Raw genomic sequence first — 23,289 nt, forward strand, 5'->3', positions numbered from 1 at the left:
TGTGGAATCATAAATTATTTATCTTACTGGAGAATATTTCTAGAGGTCACCAGTTCTAATAGTTTCTTTCAAACAGAAGTAGGTTCACTTAGAACAGTTTGCCCCCTATAAAATCTCTGACCTTGACTATTCAAACTTCTTTACAAATGCATCATTTAATACAGGAAGCTCCTCAGGGAGGGTTCTTCACATCTGCTGTCATAATTTCTTATTTCCTAAATGCAGCAATTTGTACTTGATTATTCTTACAAGGATCGTGCCTCCCTTCCCTCCCCCTGCTCTGGCACATTCCTTTGTGCTGCTGCTTGTTCCGTAGCCTGAACGCAGCATCTGAGAGTGTTTGAAATCCAAAATTTTCTTTGTTGTTATTCTAGCATTTCCTTACTACTCAATTCTAGGGGAGGGCATGAAGGAATCTGCTCCTTTATTCTCAGGCTGCTTTGCTGTGGCTTGTTAGTGACAGCAAGTTGTCATCATCTTACAGCCATTCAGCCAGTAACTAAACTGAGCTGAATCTCTCATTTTCAGCTTCCTGAGAACAAGATTTCCCCAAACAAAAATGCAGCCACTTCTTGGAGCACTTCACATCTGTAGTAGTTAAGCAAAGGACTGAAGCCCAGATTTTTAAAGATGCTTAGGTGCTTGACTGCCACTAAACTGAATTGGACGTAAGTACCTGCAAATAGCTTTAAAAATTCGAGTGACTATGAAGGCCTCCCTCATCCATCACTCTTGGCAGTGGTCCCTTCAGAATGGAAGTAAGGCACATCAGCAAGGTCGCATAAAATACCTGTAGTCCTTCTTTCCAGAGGCTGCACATATTAAGTGAATTGCTGCATTCTAGCAAGGCTTTTCATGAAATATGTCTTCTGAAGCAGATTACTTGTATTCCCTAGAAGAAAAGAGCCCTTGCTTGCATGAAAGTAAATATTTAAGTCAGACAACTTTTAAAAAGGATGCAAAATTATACTATAAAAATACCCACCTTCATAGCTTATAATCCATTTTTTATTAAAACTGGGAAATAAAAGTAAAATTCACATTTAAATTACTTTCTGCTGTTTCTAGGGGATACTCTTTGCATTCCAGTTGGTTTCACTTTGCTCTTCCTCAACTCATTTTCAGTGCAGCTCTTCTAGACTTGTATAACCTTCAGGGAAAAATTTATTCCCAAACATAAAACCTGTATGGATTTAAATTTTTTTTTAATATTTAGTAACATTTAACTGTGTGTTAGCCTTTGAATCACTTTGTTTTCCAGTGAATACAGAATGTTGGGCTAGTGCTGACTGAAAAATGTTTGAAGGGGGGTGCTCCTCATATCTGTATCAGGGGTTCCTTCAGGGATACTGTAAAATCCAGGAGCAAGTGCACAGGAGGCCATTTGCTCTGTTCTTTGTGGTGTAAAGAACAACCTCTTGCAATACTTCCCCAGAAAACACGTCGCTAGTTCTTGTTTAATTGACTTTTGTTTTAGTTGTGCACGGTCGTGTGTGTATTCAGTTTCAGGGTTGGTGGGGTGTCTTTGAGGGAGGGTGGGGAATAAACATTCAGCAGTGCAATAAAAAGGGAAAGTAAATGATTGTGTTGGAGAAACATTATTTGATGTACCATTCTGAATGACTGTCTTGTCTTTTAGGTTTGTATTCAATGTCTGAAATATTTGAGCAAGTTGCCACTGTGTTCTTTAGCAAGTTTACTTCCACTCCATGCTTCCCACCCCCAACTAAAGTGCGTTCATCAGGTTGCTGAGTTGGAAAGGTTTGTGATGAGTTCTTTGAGCAGTCTGTCTTCATCCCTCTGTATCTCCCCTTCATCTGATCACATTAAATAAAGCAAATTCCAAGCAGATTAACTGTCAAACAGTTATGCTCCATCTCTTCAATCTGCTTTTAGGTTTTTCGAAGGGGAGTGTGCTGATTAGGTAAGGAGATGTCATGGTCTTCTTCCATCGATGCAGGAAGATAGCAGATATGATTGCCTGAAAAAGCCAAACTCCACGGTGCAAGGATGGCTTTCGCCCAGTCCCACATCATGGCAGCCAGAAGGCATCAGCACAGTAGACTCATAATTGAAGTGGATGAGTACAGCTCCAACCCCACACAGGCTTTCACGTTCTACAACATTAACCAGGGACGTTTTCAGCCCCCACATGTGCAAATGTAAGTATTATAGTTTTGTTATTGCTCTAGCACAGCCTTCTGAATTGTTATTGCCTTGTCGCTGTGGTATTTGATGGACCAGTCAAAAAGAATTGAAAGAACACGGTTTTGCTGCCTTTCTAATAATAATTACTATAATGATACAAAATCAGTCCATTTGGAAAGTACTTTGTTAAAGGATGGGAGAAAGATTGCTCCACTAGTGTAAGTGTAATACACAGTACTTGCGTATTAAAAAGAGAAATGAACAACAAGCAGTGGTAATAAAATCCGAGATGCTACCAGGATGATACTTTCTGCAATCTTAATAATGTTTGTTTGCTTTGTGCACTTCGATATTGATGTTCAGAACTGTTGAAAATACCAAGCACATATCTGTACAGCACATACTGTTTGGTTAGTTATATTACAGCTACATACAAGGGAAAAATCATATCGATAAATAAAATAGTGTGGGCACCCATCCGACAACTTACTTTCATCCTGATGTGCCGAAAATGCCAAGTGCTTAAAGAGTAATTAAAATAATATGTTTGTTTCTGACTTCTTATATAATGACAACACCAGTAAAATTAACTGCTCTAGATGATTTACTTGTAACGTAAAGTGGAGAATTATAATTACAAAATGAAACCTGCCATAAAGTTTAAAGCCAGAAGGAAGAGCAAAACAGTAAAGCTATTACAAATAAATTAAGTATAAAATTCTACTGTAAAATATTTTTATAGGGAATAAAAATGCCTGCACCATTTTATTGTGTTTATTAAAGAGAGAAGCAGCCTTATCTTTAGATTGGAAGGCTGGTTTTCATATTTTAAAGGGAACTCTTTTCCTTTAGGAAGATTGAACTAATAATCACCTTGTTCACATTTTTTATATTTAATATGTTTTGATAATTTACAAATGTAAGTCATGATTTCTGCAGTTAAAAAACTCAGCAGTTACAACTGGTTGAATGTTATGTGTATATTTAGTGAATGCTTATGAACATTCTTTGGCATAAATTAACTTATAGTAAAAAAATCTGAAGACTAAGATGTATATCAGGATGGTGAGCAAACACTCAGCTTCTGGAGGAAGTGTATTATGGTCTGTGTTGGGGATTTTTAGATACTATTGAAATGCAAACAGTAAAATGAGTGTTAGCACTGGGAAACATCTTTTGTTTATAGAGCTGGCAAATGGTAGCAAAAGTACAAACAAACAAATGTGGGTTCAGAAATACTTGTACAAATGAAAATGCCAAATGCAGGTTGCTTGATTTGTTGAGGCTTAGCTATTCTTTGTGAATATGCAGACAGCTCCTGGGCACTCATGAATTTCTTCCCTGGTCTTAAAAGCTGAATGTTTTTTACTGGGCTGAAAATAAGTTATTTATTAGTATCTAGTTGGTACTCAACAATATGGTGTTTAAACTTCTAACCAGTAAGAAATCATACTACTGGAGGCCTTAGACAATCAACTGCATGATAGAAGTTCAGCACCTAAGCAAGTAGTTGAAAATAAGCTGTCTTTAGAAAATGGTTCCTCAGAAGAGTTTAGCAATCTCTCATGAATGATTAATACTATTGAAGAAGCTTGTGCAAATAGAAAAACAGGCCAAATCAATTGAAATATGTACCACAATCTGACCTACTCTTTCTCTTCATACAGAAATTGTAAATAATGTTTCTGAATACCAGCAGGATTGCTTTTCCCTCCTACCAATGAATAGAATTGTAACAAAGAAGGGAACAGTAGACATAAAAAGGGTAACAAAAGCACCTTTTATTCACATGATTGTTATGGGTGAAATCTTAGCCCTGCTTTCATGCATGCAAGTTTTGTTGTTAGCTTCAGGGAGGTGAAGGCTTTGTGCATAGTTCAAAATAGCTGCATTAGTGATGTTGTAGGCAATCATAAACAGATTTCATGTGGACCTGTTGACATCTGAACTCATAGTGAACTATTTTAACCACGGAGGGGTTGTGAGCTCCGTTTCTTCTGAATTCAGCCTTGCAGCTCTTCCTTGGTCCTCTGTGCAGTTTCGCGTTTCTCCTTTCACATCTTAGCTCCCATAACATGCTGACAGCCCTTTCTAGACCTGTCATAGTCTGGCATCCCTGTGCTTGTGAGATGACTGGGTTGCCTCTGACAAGAAGGGTGGTAAATTCCACCAGTATTTTCAAGTCCATGAGTCGTTTCTGGAAAGTGCCTGTGAAACCACTGAAATCCAGTGTATAAATAACCTCTGGAGGTGTTTTTGCTCTGAGATTTCTCAACTTTGCTTTTCAATTTCTCGGCAAGTTTTCATACTGGTTTAAAGAAAAACAAAAGCATTTGCACAAAAATAATCAGCAGATCTGTATTCCTCTGCTCACGCTGCAAGCTGTGCATTGGGTGTTGGTGTGACAGCTGCTGTGGGAATGCGTTACACAAGAATATGGGGATTGAGCCTTCAGAAATTATTTCCAGTAATACAACTTCGATGTGTTTGCGAAACTTGACATATGTTTTTACCTATATATGGTCTCAGTGTGTGCATATCACTTCAACATGAAAAATTTGCATCTCATTAGTTTGGTTTTTTTGTATTGATGCCCTTTCCCCATGAAAATTCTTGGGCCTATTGCAAAGAATACAGAAGTTACACATACCTCAGCGACCAGGACAATGCTGTCCACATCTTCCCCATCCCCATCCAAACTATAGGAAAAAGCATGTGCATTGTGTGCTGCATGGGGTTGCATTGGTAAGCATTGGTTTTCCCATTCAGCTTCACATGTGAAAAGTGTGGTACTCCCTAACACCCAACTTACAGCTGCGCTGAGCTTTAAAAGATTTCTGAAGGAGAAGTAGTACCTGCTGTAAGGGCTATCCTACCACGAAAGTCAAACAGTGATATTTTAGACCAGTCCATATCCTTATCTTGTGCAGGGTAATATGCCTAATTTAAAGCTGTCCTGCTAATATGACCTGTAACTCACTTTGGGAAGTGTTGGGCAGGGTGAGCAATAATTTTGTTTATTGAACTGATGTTTAATCTGTTTAGCTTGAACAGCTGCAATGATAGCCAGGGTCAGCTCCTCACATCATTTTTATCCAGCCATTGGGACACCATCCCAGTTCATTTTGGGGAGGAACTCCCTGAACTAATTGTGTTATCCTTCACATCTCACACCTTATGGCAAAGCTGCCCTCACTAGTCTAAACAGCACCATTCACCATCCATATTTCTTTGTACCCCTGCTACCTCCACCCATGGAGCTCTCTTCTCCAAAACAGAGGCATTTTTTAACATCTAATGCTTTTTCTCCATCTGCCCTCCTACATGTGCCTGTGGTCCTCTTGCAGCATACACACTCCCCCAGCCCTTCACGTAGTGTTTTCAGGTGCTCAGTCAGGGTCCAAACATTCCACTCTGTCAGCCAAGTTTTGCTTGCTTACATATCCCACTAGGATGTACATACTGCTGGGTATTCATTAGGTATGATTTGATCACAGCTCATGTTTAGTTGCTTTCTGCTCTGAAACTGGAACTTCAGAAAGACAACTACAAGGCATTTGCTCTAATAGGCTGTTTCTCCAGTCTTGCTGTAATAAACCCAACATTTCTTCTTCCTATAAAGGTATGGGAAAGATGGGTACAAAATAATTTGTTCATACTCTAGTTTTGTAGAAATGCTAAGACTTCTTTTTCTGTATTTAACAAGATTTGAATGTTTTGGATTTATTCCTCACTCTCACTAATCCTGTGAAGTTGTAAAAACACCTCGCTTTACCCACCTAGAAATTTCGTAGAATTCTTTGACTTACAGATTGAGTGATTAAGGATTATTATCTTACGTCTTTCAAGCAATAAAATGCTTTTTGAAATTTACCTAGTAAACAGAATTAGTGTTATTAATAGCAAAGACCTCTAATTTTTTTTCCTGAGTTTGTTCATGTAATAGTAAGCTCTGGAATTGAAGCACAACCAGCAAGGGATAGAAATACGTATTATATAGTGCAACAGTGAAAAAAGCTAATTTTATTTGTCCTTTCAAAATAAATGTTGTAAAAGTAAAATAGTTCATAGCAATTCTGTATATCTCTCTGGTTTCTGGTGACACAAATATAACTCTTGCATCTCTAGCTTTTTGATTTTATTCCACCAGAATTCCCTAACTGGAATGGCAGATACAGTATAGCTACATATAGATGTATTTGCTTCTATGTATTCAAACAAAATATGGATTGAGGTTAAAAAGATTGATTTGAAAATAGTATTCCTCGTACAGCAGAGAGGTGTTCTGTGCTTTCCTCTTCTAAATCATAAGTAAGTCTCATCAAACTGGGTCAAATCTTTTAGTTTCCTCAGTTCTGAGTGTTGAGATTGGGTTCTGAACAATGCAGCCTCACCCTTCACAGCATCTGATTCCATTTAGTGTAATTAAGCCCAGAAAGTCACCACGTTTGTCCTGACAATAGTCAGTTAACATGCATTTACAGGTCTTAAGAGAGTTCTTGTGTTGCTTTGCATTAACACACTGAAACATATCTCCAAAATGTGTTAATTAAATTTGCTGGAATTACGCAACTTGCAGGGGAAAAAAAAGTTATAATTAGAAAAACTGCATTTAAATGTATTTATGTATCTAAAATAAATCTTTTCGCTCCGTACCGTGTAATCATATTTAAACAATGAAATGGGATAGTGCTGCTCCTTTGAAACTGGCAATGCCTTTGATTTATTTGTAAGTATTTGTGTCAGAGTTACTGCCATAGTCCAATCTCTTTTCCTTAATCTCTTTAAACTAATCTATCTACCCAGCAAATATGGAAATGTTGTGATGTGAACATCAAGAATTTTTACACCTCCCATTAGTGTTAGGTTTGTTTTAATAAATCCTTCCATCAGGCAGATTTAGAAGTCTGTGTAATCTTTTGTAAAGGTAAAAAATAGTATTGGAATTGCAAAGCAGACACCAAGAAGTACGTAAATACTTTATAACCTTGTTATGATGCATTTCCTACAGGGTTGATCCAGTGCCCCATGACGCTCCCAAACCTCCAGGATATACACGATTTGTCTGTATTTCTGATACTCACTCAAGAACTGATCCCATCCAAATGCCATATGGAGATGTGTTAATACATGCTGGTGATTTTACTGAACTGGGACTTCCTAGTGAAGTAAAAAAATTCAACGAGTGGCTAGGTAGGTACTGATTCTGTGTGGATTTGAAAGTAAATTTGTTTACTGATTGTATCTGCCCCTTCTGCCTCCCAGTAAAAACCATCATGCACTCAGAAATCATGAATATTAATTTGACTTTTAAATTTGAATGGCAGTGAGCAGGAATCAGATTTTTTTTTCTTTTTTTTAACAAATATTTTTGCATTTTTCCAACTGAGCAAATAAGATTTGTGAGACTATTCATCTGTTCTGCCTTCACACTCTCAAGTGTACATTAAGCAACTTCTTGGTGTTAGCAACAATTTAAGTCAGGAGGCCTTTAATGATTTACATAAAACCTCTTACATACATTGTTATGGCTTTGCTTCCTCCCCAAAAAAGTTGTTGTGACTGAAAACATTTGTCTGTTTAACCCTGGAGGCTCATAGTTCTGTTTTTTTTATCTGAGGCTCAGCTGCACCACAGTGATGAATTCCAAACAAAGCAAACCGTGTGCCTGTGGTTGCTGTCTTGGATGTAGCAGACCAGATGTAGATGCCTTCTGTAGGCAACCGTTGGCATTGGTAACTGAAATTCTGTTCCACTGGGCAAGAGAGTGGTGATTTACATGTGCTTCTGCAATGTTTTGTATATGCTAAAAAAAATGACAGTGAAAATTGGAAAGCATGCACTGTATCCAGACAAAAACCCTGATCAGTATTGTTCCTGCAGCAGTGCAGATACCTTAATTTAGAACAAAAGTGGCTTCTGGGTTCTGATGCTTCATTATCAATAAAAGGACGAGAGGGAATGAAGGAGTTGCAGAGATAAAGGACACAGTTTATGAGTAACAGATTTCAAGTTTTATGTTGATTTTTCTTGCCTGTAGTTGATATTTTTCCATTTTTGTCCTGTCATTTTTTTTTGCTACATATTACAGCATTCTGCACTGGGAAGGCACAAAGCAGACAGATGCATGTAGGCTGAAATGGAATGTATAAAAGAAGTCAGGACTTCACAATTTAAACAAATATTTACTAGCAAATAATTATCCACAAGGCTGATATTTATTTGAGCTCAGGAACCCAATAATATGCACCACATGGAACAATTACATTGTTCTGTGAGTATTAAGGTAGAGACAGTGTGTGGAAATAATACATTGATGCAGTGTCCTCACCTCTGTGTCTGTACAGAATGGAACATGTTGGTTGTAAAACAGAAAGCAAGTTTGACCCTATTTTATAGGTCTCTACCATGTATTATAATAATGTACTGAAAATAGCATATACAGATTATACAAACCATATGGTTATCCCTTCAAAATAATGCCCATTTTATTTATCTGCTGGTGTGGGAAGAAAAGTGCTTTGGGATATTGCTAGCGAGCAAGGATGGGAGCTACACACATTACTTGCTGCACCGTTTTTGTCTCCCTGGTTCTCCATCTGCCTCCCTGCTGGTCACAGCTGTACAGTGTTCTGAAGATGTCTGTAAGCTGAAATCCTCTCAGTATGGTAGGGAGATTTCCCAAGGCATTTCTGTGATGGTCTCTTCATCATTTTTATTCCAAAAAAAAGGCTTAATTTTCTGACTTCTCAGGCATGCTTCCAATTTCATGGTAGTGTGCAGTTTGGGAAAAGGTGATCTTGGTGGTTTGAGTTATATTTTTGCAAGAGCATCTTTGAGATATGGAAATATAGCAGGTTAAAGATCTTTTTAGTTTCTTGGAAATGTGAAAAAAAAAGGGAAAATTTAACTTAATTTTTAATTAATTCTGGAAAGTCTAGTAGTTAAAGCGATCTGACATTACTACATAAGTTTCATTCAGCTAGAATTGAAAGTTCTGTTCCAGTTCAAAGCTCTAAACTTTTCTTTTAAATTATAGGGAGATTTCAAAATGGAAACTTCAGCATTGTTTAAATAAGTTTGTGTTTGTTTGTTTGAAATGAACAGTTTATCAGCTCTTGAATACCTAGAGTGTTTGCAAAATCTATAGTAAATGGCAGAATGGTTGCAAGTGTTCCCTTTGAGAAGGAGCTTCAGAAGTTTTTGGTGGTTGTCAGTTTTGTTGTGAAAGCACTAGTCTCCAAGAGTTTTGATTCTTTTAGATAGCTACTCCAGTACCTTCCATTATTTTTCAACCCCCACAGCCTACCCAACTTTCTCCTTCTTCCTCATGTTAATATATTACTAGTTTCTTGAGAAAGTATCTGACAAACTCTGGCAATGACTTTTGCCTCCATGGTCATTCTTACTTGCTACTGCCAAATTTCCCTGTCTGTTCATTCATGCCCATAGCACAGGGCTCACTTTCCCACTTACTTTGTTCTGTGTCAAATCCGTGTGTTCTGTCATAGATTACAACTTTGTTTATGCCTTGGAATAAAGACTAGAATGTTTGTTTGAACCTTCCCTTGATCTTAGCGTCCTCTTAGGCACTAGATACATATCCTACTCCTGCTTTTGCTCTGTATCTTTGTGTAGCATTGATTCCTACCTTGTAGTTTTTCTGTTCTGTCATACCCTCTTGGGTCTGTGCCACTCTGGTCTATCTCTATTTCATCTTTTCAGATGAACTTGCCCTTCAGCAAGTTCGGATTTTATCTTTCTGCTCTACATAAAATTTCTCTGCCTGTCTGATGGAAAATTTATTTTACATTAACATCATTAACTTCCATGGACCTTATGGTTATATCAAGCACATGCTCAAGTGTTGTGCTAATAGAGGCACATTGGCTTGCTGAGTCATACCCTAAAATATGTTCTCTTTTCTCGGCTAACTGTATGTGGGTACCCAGGAAGGCCTCTACCAGCTCAGATGATACTGCTCACTGTCCTGGCATTGGCTTTGGCTGGGGCTGGCAGCCAAGGTGCTCTGCTTTGTCTGCCTTTTAGTCACCTAGTTTTATACTTCTTTAATTTCTGTACCCAAAAGCTCTCCACTTTGTTTCATTTTGCTTTGTTCTGTTTGGCAATTAGTTGTTTTCTCTCATGTTTGTTTTGTTTTTGCTAAACCCCCTCTCCCCTTCCCAGGGAGGGAGTTGAGGTTTTACTAGGGCTAGGTTGTTGTCTCTGTGGAAGAGAAGAAATGCTGGTGATAACTGGATGTGCTTATTTTCTCAGCTTTCTCTGGTAGGCAGTCCAAGGGCTTCTGTCCCCACAGCATTACTTGGTATTTAACATAAAGATTCTTCTCTGAATTTTTTAATTGCCTTTTGGACCTATACAAATTTTGAGTGCAGACACAGTCCTGTGTCAGAGTTCCACAGTGTGATAGCAGTGGTGTCACCAACTGTGCTTATTTCAAACCTGTCACCTCCTAGTTTCGTTTGGTATTTCCTAGTACTGGAAGAGGCAGGTGAACAATTTGATTCTTCCTTCTGCTTAAGAATTTATAGGCTCTTCCCGTATCTGCCCTTAAGAGATTTTTCAGGCTGAAAACTGTTCAGAAGTCCTTAAATGCCTTTGATCATCTGTGTCACTCTTTGTATCTCTTTGTTCCACATATGTTTAAAAATGGTGAGACCAGAACTCCACATGATCTGAGAACACCACAGATTTATTCCCTGACATAATGGAATTTCCTAGTTCTTTTTTGCCTTTCCTGTGTTGCAGAGTATTTTGTTTTTATTTTTCGGTGTGACTGAACAATGAGATGGCGTTGTCATAAAATTTCATAGTGTAACTCTATGAATTCTTTCCTGAATGGTAATACCTAGTTCAGAACCCATCACTATATCTACAGTTGGTGTGTTTTTTCTAGCACTTGAATTATTCTGCATAATTTAATGTTCAGTTTCATCTGTCCTCTCATTGCCCAGTCATGTAATATCATGATATACTTGTGCAAGTGAGATTTCTATTTTGCTGCCCTTTTCCAGGGTAAGACAGAAAATTGAAGGGAAAAGGGAGATGAATAGTCAGTTTGCAAAGACTTACCAATGGTGCAAACCTGGTCATTTCCTTCCCTGTATTTTTCTGAATTAACCTTTCTCCTGTTTTTATATTTTCTCTTTTTTCTACCTAGTTGCTTTTCTGATGTCATTTTTCTTCCAAATTTGAAATCCAGTTTTGAAGAATCAGAAAAAAAAAGTACAAAATATGTGTTATGGTATGGCTGAACAGAAGGCCATGAAGCCAGTGAAACTTTCAAATGACATTCTAAGAATGCACGGGATGACTTTGAACATATGCTAATTTTCCAGCACGTTCAGGAGATTGTAATGGTATCATATTAAATAGCCAAAAATAATTTGGGAAAATTGTTTCTAAATACATGGACCTGTTGAAACAGGTCTAGAGGGACATGAAAATGACCAGAGAGCTAGAGCACCTCTCCTGTGAAGAAAGGCTGCAAGAATTGGGACTGTTCAGCCTGGAGGAGAGAAGGGTTCTGGGAGTTTTTACAGCAACCTTCCAGTACCTAAAGGGGCTTATAAGAAAGACGAAGAAAGAGATATTTGATTTTTTTTTAAACCAGAGTCTGAAGTTACAGGACAAGGGAAAACAGCTTTGATCTCAAAGAGGATGGATTTAGATTGGATATTAGGCACAAGTTTTTATAATGAGAGTGGTAGGACATGGAATAGGTTGCCCAGAGAGACTGACAATTTCCTGTCATTGAAGTGAAGTGGGATGGGGCTTGGAGCAACATGATTAGTGAAAAATGTCCCTGTCCATGGAAGAGAGGTTGGACTACATGATCTTTAAAGGCCCCTTCTAACCCAAACCATTCAGTGATTCTGTGTAATCAAGGCTAGATAAGGTTGATTTTTATCATAAGATACATCAGGCTCACTATGCACTGTAGCTTATCCTTGTCTTCAGCTTTTTCAAGACCTTTGTTTTTGTTATTTATTCCCTACCTGCATATAAATCAAACGTGTTGTAGGATGAATACACAGACACGTGTCCTGCCTTAGTGCACTCATCAAATAATGACTCTGAAACCTTCTCTATATTTTATCTCCCATATTGTTGGCACTGGAAATTGCCTGCTTGGCTCAGTTGCTCATGTAATTCCCTTTGCTCAAGCCTGTAATATTATTTCCAAATTGTGTATGCTCCAGGACTCACTGTCACTTTGAGCTTGTGGGTTACTTTCCTGGAAATTTAACTAAATAGCTGATCTGTGATATAAGCTGCAACTCATACTTCCATATTTTCTCTGAGAATTCTCTTCTGTGGATGGATTGGAAAGATTACTTAAACTAACACATTTTATAATATATATTGTTACAGTGTGTTTGCTTGAGATTTCCAACGTCTAAGACAGTTCCTCTTTGAAATTCAAGTTCAAGCTAAATTGGAAATCGAAAAATACAAGGTGGCTTTGGGTTGTAGTAGAAAACAAGAATTAGCTCTTCAGAGTACTTTCCTGAAAATGTTACATGCATATTGTACATACACACACAGAGAAAAAGAATTACCCTATTTGTCATGCACCTTAGGGATTGACCTAGGCAGATTCAGCTCAAAGGATAATATTTTTATTTCAGACTAAAAAATATTTTAGAGTGAAGGTGCCTTCCCAGTTATAGTAACTACCACTACTAGAGTTACCTGTTTCTAGAATGAGACTGTGGGACAGAACCAGCTAATTTTGTTCAATGAACATCATCCCTACTTTTAAGTTCTTGATAAAAGATCTTCAGAAAACCCTGTGGTCACTAGGCTTGGCTTTACTTTTGCTTTGCTGTTCAGTCTTGCAAAATGATGGTATTTATTTTTCTTCATCTCTTAACAGGCATTTTATATTTTTAGGTTCAATGATACATTTAAAACAGATTAAAATCGTGTTGAAGAAGAAAAAAATCAGCTTCAGAGCTGCAAAAGAAATTAGAATTTATAAACTGTAGTCATGCCATTTTGACCACCGGTAATTACACTATTTTTATGTTAATGTAGAAACCCCTTGAAAGAAGTATTTAAGCACTAATTATCTATTTACAAAAGAATGGCTTTGGAAATGCAGAGAAAAACACTGAGCTGTGTAGGGATTTAGAACAGATGTCATTTTTAAAAGACTGGGCATACTAAAAAAAAAGTGTTGTTTTTTATTGCATTTCTTAAACGTGTGATGGCTCAGATCAGTTTGTACGTCTAAGGCTCAGACAGAATGGCACTGCACAGGAAAGTGCATGGCAACACACTCTTCCAGTATTTTGCCAGTTTTAGGGAGTTAGTATGTCCTGCAAACTTCAGAATGTTAAATTGGGAGTCTCAGGGAATATTTTAGTTACATCCCTGTATTGGGACGATGATCCAGAACTATTTTCCACATATACCTCCCATGCTAGTGGTGAGAAGCTGTAGAAGTGGTAGGTGCTAAAGCATTTTTCCTTCATTTCCTCTCTCCAAACACATGTAGGCTTTTGGGAGGTTTTTTGCACTTTGTACTAATACTGAGGCTGCTTCTTTCTGCTAATGGAGTGGAAAGTAGCCAAACTTCAGGAATCTGAGTCTCTGGTTTCATAAATACTTAGGCCCCTGACCCCCCAAACGAGCAAGTGAGGAAGAATACTCAGCCTCACTCCAGACCAGCAGACAAGTATACCTTTAGGAAGGCAGTGTGGCCCAGAAGTGCAGAGAACATCCATGGAACTGAAAGATCTGGAATGTGTTTCTGTGAACTGTCTTTCCCTCTGGCAGAGATATTTGAAAGAGCCTGAGGAAGACAGGCAACCAAATTCTAGTTAGTCATCTTCAGATTTGACAGCCTCTTTATTGTTCCTCCTTGTAAAATTGTGAAAATGATGCTTGGTCCACCTACCACATGAATGTGTTGGAGGATTAATTATTCTCAGCACAGCCCTTTGAACACTGTACACAAACATTAAACATTGCTGTTAGTGCTGTGCACCTCACATGGTGACATGACACACAACTCTTTGTAGTCTTCCCTTCCAGAAGGTGACAGCTGGGAGATGCTGAAAGCACCTTTGTGGGATCTGAAGATCTGAATGGAATCTCTATCGGTGTGCACAGAGATCCATGTAGGAAGTGAAAAATATCTGTTAATTGTTATTTTTTAACACAGTTCTCTATCTCCTTTGCTTTCATAGTCCCCAGATACATGTTTCAGCCAAAACTAGAATATTTTAAAGGCAGAAAAGCTGTGGTAGAAATCTATGTCCTTAGCAAAGTACGTTGTTTAAGACTATAACTATCCCAGGAAATAAAAAAAACCACCAAAACAACTTACGAAAATGGACCCTGTGACTTACATAGTTCATGGCTTTCAAGCCATCAAGTGCCCTGATCTAAGGGGACAGGTCAAAGGAAGGTTCAGTCTAGGCAAACACTGCAGTTGTGCAATTTTGTAGGCGTCTGTTACTGACCACTGGTGGACAGAAGGCTCAGAGCTACATAACCTTTTGTCTTGACTCACTGCAGCTACTCTAATGGCCTAGTTTGCAGCCTGCATTGGGTTGGTTCTGCATAATTATATGATAATTAAATAAATTAGGGTAAAAGGAAGCCACTTTTCCTTTAGAAGTAGCTTTGACCAATAATTATACATGTGTGAGTGTGTTCAAAACACGGTATGTCGAAGAGCCTCTGTCGGACTATTATCAGGTGTTTTTTAGTCTGATTTGCCTTTGTCTATTTGAAGAAATCCTGTTTTACAAATGTGAGCAGTATTGTATGTGTTTGCTGGTTTAGTGTTTGATATAATTAGTGGCTTTTTCAATGCAAGAATGGCTAGAGCTAGCAGGTTACAGATGACTTAGGAGGGAGTGTTCATTTACAGTATTATTCCAGATTACACACCATACAAAAAGTATGTTAATGTGAATTTCCCAGACATCAGCCCCAGTGTTTAAACACAGAACTGTCAAAAAGATGCTAAAAAGCAATCTGAGACAGTTATGCAGTCTTTCCACTGTATCACTCACTGCTGTATTCTAAAAGGTTGAAATGAGAGGGAAGAAAGCATTAAGTGGGCACTTATATGATTGTCACTGCTTTTAATGAATATTAAAAATTCTGCTCAGTACAATACCAGGAGAGAAGCAAAGCACATCTGCTTGTACAAGTTTGCATTTATCTTGGCAAAGTTGCAAGTTGATAACAATTGTAAGCTGCAGAGGAGGTCGCTGGTTGTTGAAGACGCCTAACCTCTTAGTACAAGAGGAGTCTGGAGTATAAACATCATGAATTTGCTCGTGAATTATTTGCTGTTGATCTGGTTAACTGAGAGAAAAGCTGATAGAACAGGATGAACCTTTAAGCAAACAGAATTCTCCTTTGAACAGACTCAGATGCAGAGAAATAGCGAACAAAGGCATATTGTTCAGTGCATTATGCAGCTTGTAGTTCAAGTAATGGCTCCCCAGCATTTCAAGTTGTTTTGTAAAAGTTATGTTCACCATAAAAAGGACCTACTGTAGTTTCAAAGTTAAAAATTGCTGTAATAATTCTGTAATTGGTGCATAAACATGCAAAAATTTGATGTTCGGTTGATTTTCTTAATTAGAAATCTACAGTAATGAAAGGAATAAACAAAGATGCTACTAACTAAATAATCTATATATTCTTATATGTGTTATATTACCAGAACCACTGTCAGATTCTTATACCGAGCAAGTGAAGGCTAAGAAACTTTCTGAGATGGTCTTGCCGGAACCTGACAAAAACTCCATGTATGTAGTTAAGAAGTTTCTAACATAATAATGCCATCTGGCCATATATAAGCAAAATATGATATCCCTGGCTTTTTGATACTAAAATAATCTCATAGAGTAAGAAATTGTATTGATGTAGGAGACGTAGGGGAGAATATTTTGTGCAACGAGTTGTTCTGGGAGCAGAACCGCTGCTACTTGACTTCTTGGATCATGTCTCACAGACCTTCTGTGGGTTCCTAGGTGCCTCATTCCTTTGAAACCTCTCCTTCAGAGTGGGCATTAGTTGTTTTAGACACTTTCAGGAAATTCAAGGGAGCATAATTATCTTTGAGGCCTTTACTCCTCTGCTGAATATAGTAAATGACTTGTGAATCTGTTGGGCATTTTCGGAGGGATATTGAGTGACAAGCGTACAGAAGTCTAAAGCATTGTACTTCTAGAATTATTTTTTTTCCGCAAGACAAAGGTATCTTTTGCTAAAACTTCTTAATTAAGGGGAAGGTAATGTGTCTCCAGCATTTTACTGTATAAAAGGGAAGATTACAAATGGAAAGGAGAGGTAAAAATGAGGCAGGAAAGATGAATAACCATGTAGCCGAGAAGAAGGAAAAGGGTGGGAAAAATCTCTCATCCCATGCTATGAAAGAGGCTGAAAGAGTGGATGGTAGCTTGGAGCCCCTTTCCAAATTGGCAGAACACAAAAGTTGGATGTGGCCTGAAAAAGAAAGCTCTGAAGCCCAGGACCGAATTTGAGCCAGTGGGTTTCTGACAGGATTTTGGTTTGTAAACATTTATGTTGATTCCAAATCCAAATAGGATAAAGTGGCTAGAGGTTGATTATGGAGGAAAGGAATTTTGGTTTCTTGCAAGTTAGACATTATGAGAGGAAAAAACCCAAACCCTTTCTTTAGGAAAAAAAAAGTGAAATTTTGCTTTGAAATGAAATTTTTATTCACCCCAAAATATTTTAAACTGACATTTTGCTTCATTTTGTTTCCTTGGTAATGCCAGAATCGCTACATGAATTTCCAAATATATCCCATTCCATCCAAGTGGTATTTTAATAATTGTAATACGGAAAAATGTTTAGGTAAATTTTTGCCAACCAGTCCTAGTAGTAGTTTGTGTCCAGACTACAGGCATATTTTAGCAGAATCTTCTCAGGTGCCAAGAACAGGAGGATCCTTGGGCTTTGGGCAAAAATGCTTGTTTTGTTTTGGCTGGTCAAAAGAAGAGATCAGAAAAAAAAAAAAGTACCTTCCCCCCAAATTAATAACTTTTCCTTTTATTTGTGTTTGAAATTCCATCTTTGACTCCCATAGCATATGTTCTTGCATGTGTTTCTTGGCACTCCTGAAGGGCAGATCTGTTTCTTACACTCTTGCTGCCTTAATTTTTTTGGGGAATCAATTTTGTCCTGTATATATGTACAGAATTCCTGTGACTGCTGTAACTTTTCTTTAACATCATAGAGCTTCTGTATTAATACTGAGTTTGCTACCTGCCCACTAAGAAGGCTGTATGCTAGCATCAAAGGTTAATTGGCTATCAGTCCTACTCATCTGCTAAATGGATAATACAAGAAACTACACCAAAGTTAATGGAACTTAGTCCTGTTAAATTGCTTGCCTACCTTAGATGTGTTCCGTTAGAATCACAACATGAAATGAGTTTTTTATTTCTTTTAGCACTGCAGGCTCTTTTAAAGTTCTTGTTTGTTTCCCAGTGTAGATGTACAGAAACCTAGAATCACACAGGATGGAGGGGACCTTTGGAGGTCATTGAGTCCAGGCTCCTACTCAAAGCAGGTTAGAGAGCAGGCTGCTCAGAAACTTGTCCACTGAATTTTGAGTATCTTCAAGAACGGAGATTTCACAGCTGCTCTGGGCACTCACTCTACATTTTTACCATCCTCATGGTAAAATTCTTTCCTTATACCATGATCCTAAGTCTCTTGCCTCTTGTTGTGTCTGTGTGCACCTCTCAGAAGGACTTAACCTTCTCTTTTTCTTGAGATCAGGTAGTGGCAGACAGCAGTAAGGTCTGCCCTCCACCTTCTCCAGGCTAAGCAGACTCAGCTCTCAGTCTCTGCCCAGCTGTCTTGGCAGTTCTCTGCTGGACTTGCCTCACTTGGTCAGTAGTTTTTCTTTCACTGAAGAGCCCAGAACTGGACACCACACTCCAGAGAAGGTCTCACATGTGATAGATAGAGAAAGATCACTCCCTTTGTTCAGCTGGTTTCACTGGTAACAAACACAGACCAGGGTGTGGTTGGCTGCCTTTGCCAGAGACACACTGCAGTCTTCTTGAATGAAGTTATTCCATCCTAGGTACAGGTGTGGGAATAAACTGATCAAAATGGAAGTGTTTGAATCACCTATGATCAAGAACTCTTGGCATAAAGCCAGAAAAATAGTTGTTCTAAAATTGTGAGCACGTGCAGAAACACAGCCTTACAGCAGCTATTAGGCTATGTGCTCTTGGGGATGTCTTGGTCCTAGCCAAGGACTGAGCCAAGGCTACAAACTGTGCAGTAGTCTGTGCCTAGGAATGGGAAAGTAAGTATTTGTGTTGGAAGGACATAATGGAATGAGAAAATACAGAGCAGTTAATAACATAAAAAGGAAAAGTAAGAAGTTGTAGATCAGAAGCAGGAAAGAGTTGCTGCTTTAAGGTAGTTTTTAGGCACATATTGATCAGATACTGCTAATGTTTGATGAATCTTAATCCTATAAAAGGCACTTGAAACATTCAGCATTTCTGAGGGTTGTGCTGGTACACTGTGTTAGACTGTGGTCCTGCCAGAGTAAGGTGGTGTTGATCCCCCTGTGGACAGTGCTCTAGTGCAAAGACGTGTTTAGCATTCTGGGTTGATTTCTGCACGTGGGCCAGAGTAAGTATGGATCACACTGGAAGTAGAGAAGTGGGAAACCTGCAGTCAATATTCTGGTCTGATAGCTGAGGGTCTTCATCTGCAGCCACTCAACTGGTGTTTTATACATATATTTCATGACAGCAGTGCCCAACCAAGAAGAAGGTTTCAAAGAGTTATACCTAAGGCTGACTTTGTACTTCAAATGCTCTTGGAGTAAAAAGCAAAGCATGTTCTAAAGTCTTCTAAGGAACAAAGTTCTAACAAAATATTGTTATATTTATGATCCCGCAGCAAAACAATACCCTATTAACCAAAAAGTTAAGATTTAAAGGATAAAGAGAATACTTGAGGAGACAAATAGAGGGAAATAACTTTACCTTAGCCTTGTATGGAATGAAAGGAAAAAAACCCAAACAACTGAGCTGCAAACTCATCAAAAACACAGTTGTTAATTGAAAAGCTGACAGACCTGTAACTACAGCAGCGCTTCTGGCCGCCACTATAATAAATGTAACTGTACATTTAGAGTAATTTGCTAATTTGCCTAAGTAACACCCACAGACAGCAACATGACATAAATACATTAGTGGAAGCAACAACTATAACCAGCTCATACAGGTTCTTGGCTGCTAGATGGATGGATCAGATGAGCTGGAAAAGATTTAGAGAGCAGAACAGAAATGGAATTGTTAACAATATTGTGGCATACAGGATTTCTTTATTCTCCTATTTCCAAGGAATTCTCTAAGGCCTGCAAATGTCCATATGTGTTGTAGCATATAACAAACATTTTTAACTTGTGTGTATGTGTGCACACACCTGGAAAACTTGTAGAGGTGGAGTATACATCTGCAAAATGCTGAGTTTCAGAAGCAAAAATGAGAAAATTTACATTCAGTCTTTCAGGTAAATATTTGAATCTTCAACATGTAATTATCAATATATGAGAAGAGTTTCTGTTCAATATTCTAAAGGTACATATGTATTAGGCCCATAGGAAGGACTGGAACCTGTACAATCGATTTTTCTAAAACAGGTGTTACAGGTGTCTGAAACTTGTATTTCAGAGTTACCCAGGTCTTTTCATCTGACAGTGTTCAGCTGTGTCACATCTCCCTTGGGCTGGCTCTGTTCTGTGTCTTCTGTTTCCAAAACTCTGAATCACACTGTTACATTTTATTCCGAAGTCCTGCTCATGGCAACTTTTGCTACTGCATATAAACTGGTATTTTACATTCTGCAAATAGCCTACCTCTAGGTTGGGCTTGGGGTCATCACTAGAGATTTCTGTGTTGTCAACAACAAATTTTTAAAATAATAATAATAATAAAAAAGAGAAAAATTGCTGTTCTGAAAGTTGGGTTTTATTTTCAATAAATTATTTCTTTCTGGTCCCAGTCTCCTCTTCTGACTGTCTTCATCCTGATGCAAATTAATAGTGCAGAAACAAAGGTAATGAATGCAGCTTTACAGAGTTTCTGTCTTTGTTGCCTCTCAGATGTACTTAGAATGTTTCTGTTGAGCTTTTTGAGACAGGCAGTGCTGGCTCTTGAGGGCAGAATCCAGTTAATCACCAAATGTGGAGTCAGGTGGAAAGTGTCTGTTTCAGTGCTGCTCTCAGGAAGAACCCACGTGTGTGGGCATATATATTCTTGCCTTCATCAGGAGGTTGTTCTAAGGTTTTTCACTAAATGCGGGTTGTAAAATATTCTTGAATATGAGTCACTTTAAATTATAGTCCATGGATCTAAGGAAGTCACTGAGAAAATGGAGCAGGAAAAAACATGGGATAGAGGCAAACTGTGAGATCTCTCTGTGGGATGTGGATTTCTGACAGCTAAACCAAATCCCTCTTTTGCTTGAAGGCTTGATATTAATGTCAGGGCAAAGAGGGCAGCAAACCCCTCTGGCTGGCCCAAGTTCTGAGTGTGTAAGACCTCCTCAGTACAAGCTGACAAAGACTCAGCTCTGGGAGAAGAGAGCTGACATGATTTTATGAAGCGTTATGGCTGATCTTCTTTGAACCCTAATTTCTGTCAAAGAGTTATCATCACTGTCACAGTAAATGATACTTGCAGCACAAATGGCAATTAACTAGAAGTAAATAGTAGAGGAGAAGTCTGCAGGCTGGTTTTTAAGGTTGATGAGTTGAAAGTAATTTCAACACATTAATGCTAAGCATGCTAAATCATAGTGTGCCATGAAAAAGACAGTAATGTCATTTACCTGAAGTCACCAGGAATTACAATAACATGTAGTAGACACAGGCTCGATTGTTTCAAATATGTGAGCATATTACAGGAGTCGATAACAGTTTGTCTATCTGTTTTCTTTTATCAGATTTTCCATAAAACAAGTAATTTGTTTGTTTTTCACTGTTTTAGGTAGCCTGCCCTATGAATACAAGATTGTGATAGCAGGAAATCATGAATTGACCTTTGACCAGGAATTCATGGCTGACTTAATCAAGCAGGACTTTTACTATTTCCCCTCTGTTTCTAAGCTGAAGCCAGAGAGCTATGAAAATGTACAGTCTCTTCTAACAAACTGCATCTATCTTCAAGACTCTGAAGTGACGGTGAGGGGGTTCAGAATATATGGCTCCCCTTGGTAAGCAGGTTTTTAAGCATACCTAAAAAAAATATTGTTGATTGCTATCACATCAGCCATTTCGTATGCATCAGCTATATTTGGATTGCTGTGTGAGGAAGAAAAGTAATACTCAGTTTGATAAAGTTTTTATATTTTTCTTGTAATGAATCATTCCTGTGACACAATAATGTACTTGTACTGTGGGTATTGTTAACCAAATAATGATGGGGAAAAGATAGTCTGCTCTTCAAACTCTCAGCCAGAGCAGTTCTCTAACACAGGGTTTTGTGTTGTAAAATACATTTTCTATACTTAGTAAGCTTATCTACTTAAGGTTAATTTATTGCAAGGATACATTCTTTTGACAATTTCCATCCTACGGATAATATTTGAGGTTCATTAGTGTACACAATAGTCACTTAACACAGCAAGCTTGTTTCAGCATTTGTGAAGGCTTTTTTTTACATATCCCTCAGAATCTTACTTTCTTTTATACAGTAATAGCTTTCCCCAAGGTATATTTGATCTTCTAAACTACAGTCAACAAATCAGTGGCAGTCTAGTATTTCATGGAATTTTCTTTACTGTATAGTGAGCGCTTAGAACCCCCTGACAGCATCAGAGGCAGATGGACTTTGGCTTCTTGACCTGCATCTTGGACCTTGTATGTGCTGCTCCTGTGTCTCTTACTGATGTTACATTACTGCTATGTTATTTCTGCTAACAGGACTGTAAATTGGATCTTTTATGAGCATTCAGTATATGTTTAGAATATGTAAAAATGTATTTTAAAAGGCAGGTTTTTAATGGAGTCTGTTATTCTTCCTTTTAAAATCACATCAGGCTGAAATGTAGCAAACAAGTTGTCAAACCTGATGCCTATACCCCAATGTGAATTTTCAGTGCGAATAAACTGTGAAATCTCTTGGATATTTTTTTTTATCAAAATTGGCATTTCCCCATTTGGTTCCTTGAGATGGGTGTTAATTTTCTCTGAGCTTATTCTTCTGCATTTGTCTACATTAAATGGTTTCCCTCTTAAATGCACCCTTTTCTCTCTTCCTCTTAGATCTCCAGATCCTTCTGGGTTTTTTTTTTTTTCAATCTGTCCACGTGCTATGTTGTAGTTCATCTTCCTCTTGTGTCTACAGTGTATGGAGTCAATGTGCAGTTTACTTTATTTTCCAAATTATTTGGGAAGATATTAGATGGTATCAGTCCCAATATTAACTTCTGAGAAATGCCACTTGGCATCTCTTCCCATTTTGATGTTCAACTGTAAATACTGTAATTATGCTCTGTTTACAATATGTCTGGCAACTTTGTATTTTCATTGCAGTGTTCATAACCAGGCACCATATTTCCAGTGTCAGTAATAATTTTCCAGGCAGTAAAGTACCAAAAGTCTCATTAAACTCTAGAGAAATTAAATTAAAGCAAAACACTATCTATAAAGCAGCACTAAGCAGGGGCTAAAGGGAACCATTTGAACTTTCTGTGTATGATTAGATCTGCAAAAAATCTGTTGAGAAAACTTTTGTCCACCCACTAACCCATAAATAATGTTTCTGTAAAATCAGATCTGCCGCACTCCCTTTGTGCGCAAATCCTGTCATCCTGCACAAGTTGTCTAAGCTATCTGGCATGACCTATTCTTCAAGAAAAAAAGATTACTTTCCATCTTTTATGCAACTTCAGGTTATATCTAAAATTCCACACTACATGTTTCACAGTGTTGCTAACTCATCTCCCACCCCCTTATGGTCCTGGAAGATGTGTGTTGCAAGGTCTTTTGAAGATCTTTGCTTGCTCCATATGGGAGAAAGTCTTGATGAAAGTCTTCCAGCCAAACTGGTTTTTTGCTTGCTATTCAGCAGTGCTGAATGAAGT

The 23,289-nt window shown here is 38.0% G+C and overlaps 1 protein-coding gene across 1 annotated transcript in view; it reads left to right on the top strand.

Moving 5' to 3' along the window:
• The first annotated feature begins 1,896 nt into the window (after positions 1–1,896).
• The window catches only part of MPPED2 (metallophosphoesterase domain containing 2), a 47,656-nt gene continuing 26,263 nt past the window's right edge, over positions 1,897–23,289 (top strand). Inside the window, exons 1-3 of the mRNA XM_009069557.1 lie at positions 1,897–2,162; positions 7,160–7,341; positions 21,192–21,417. Coding sequence (XP_009067805.1) covers positions 2,011–2,162; positions 7,160–7,341; positions 21,192–21,417 — 560 coding nt within the window. The 5' untranslated portion in view covers positions 1,897–2,010. The remainder of the gene's footprint in view (positions 2,163–7,159; positions 7,342–21,191; positions 21,418–23,289) is intronic.

The sequence above is a fragment of the Acanthisitta chloris genome, unplaced genomic scaffold (assembly GCF_000695815.1).
Source record: "Acanthisitta chloris isolate BGI_N310 unplaced genomic scaffold, ASM69581v1 scaffold7782, whole genome shotgun sequence".
NCBI lineage: Eukaryota > Metazoa > Chordata > Aves > Passeriformes > Acanthisittidae > Acanthisitta > Acanthisitta chloris.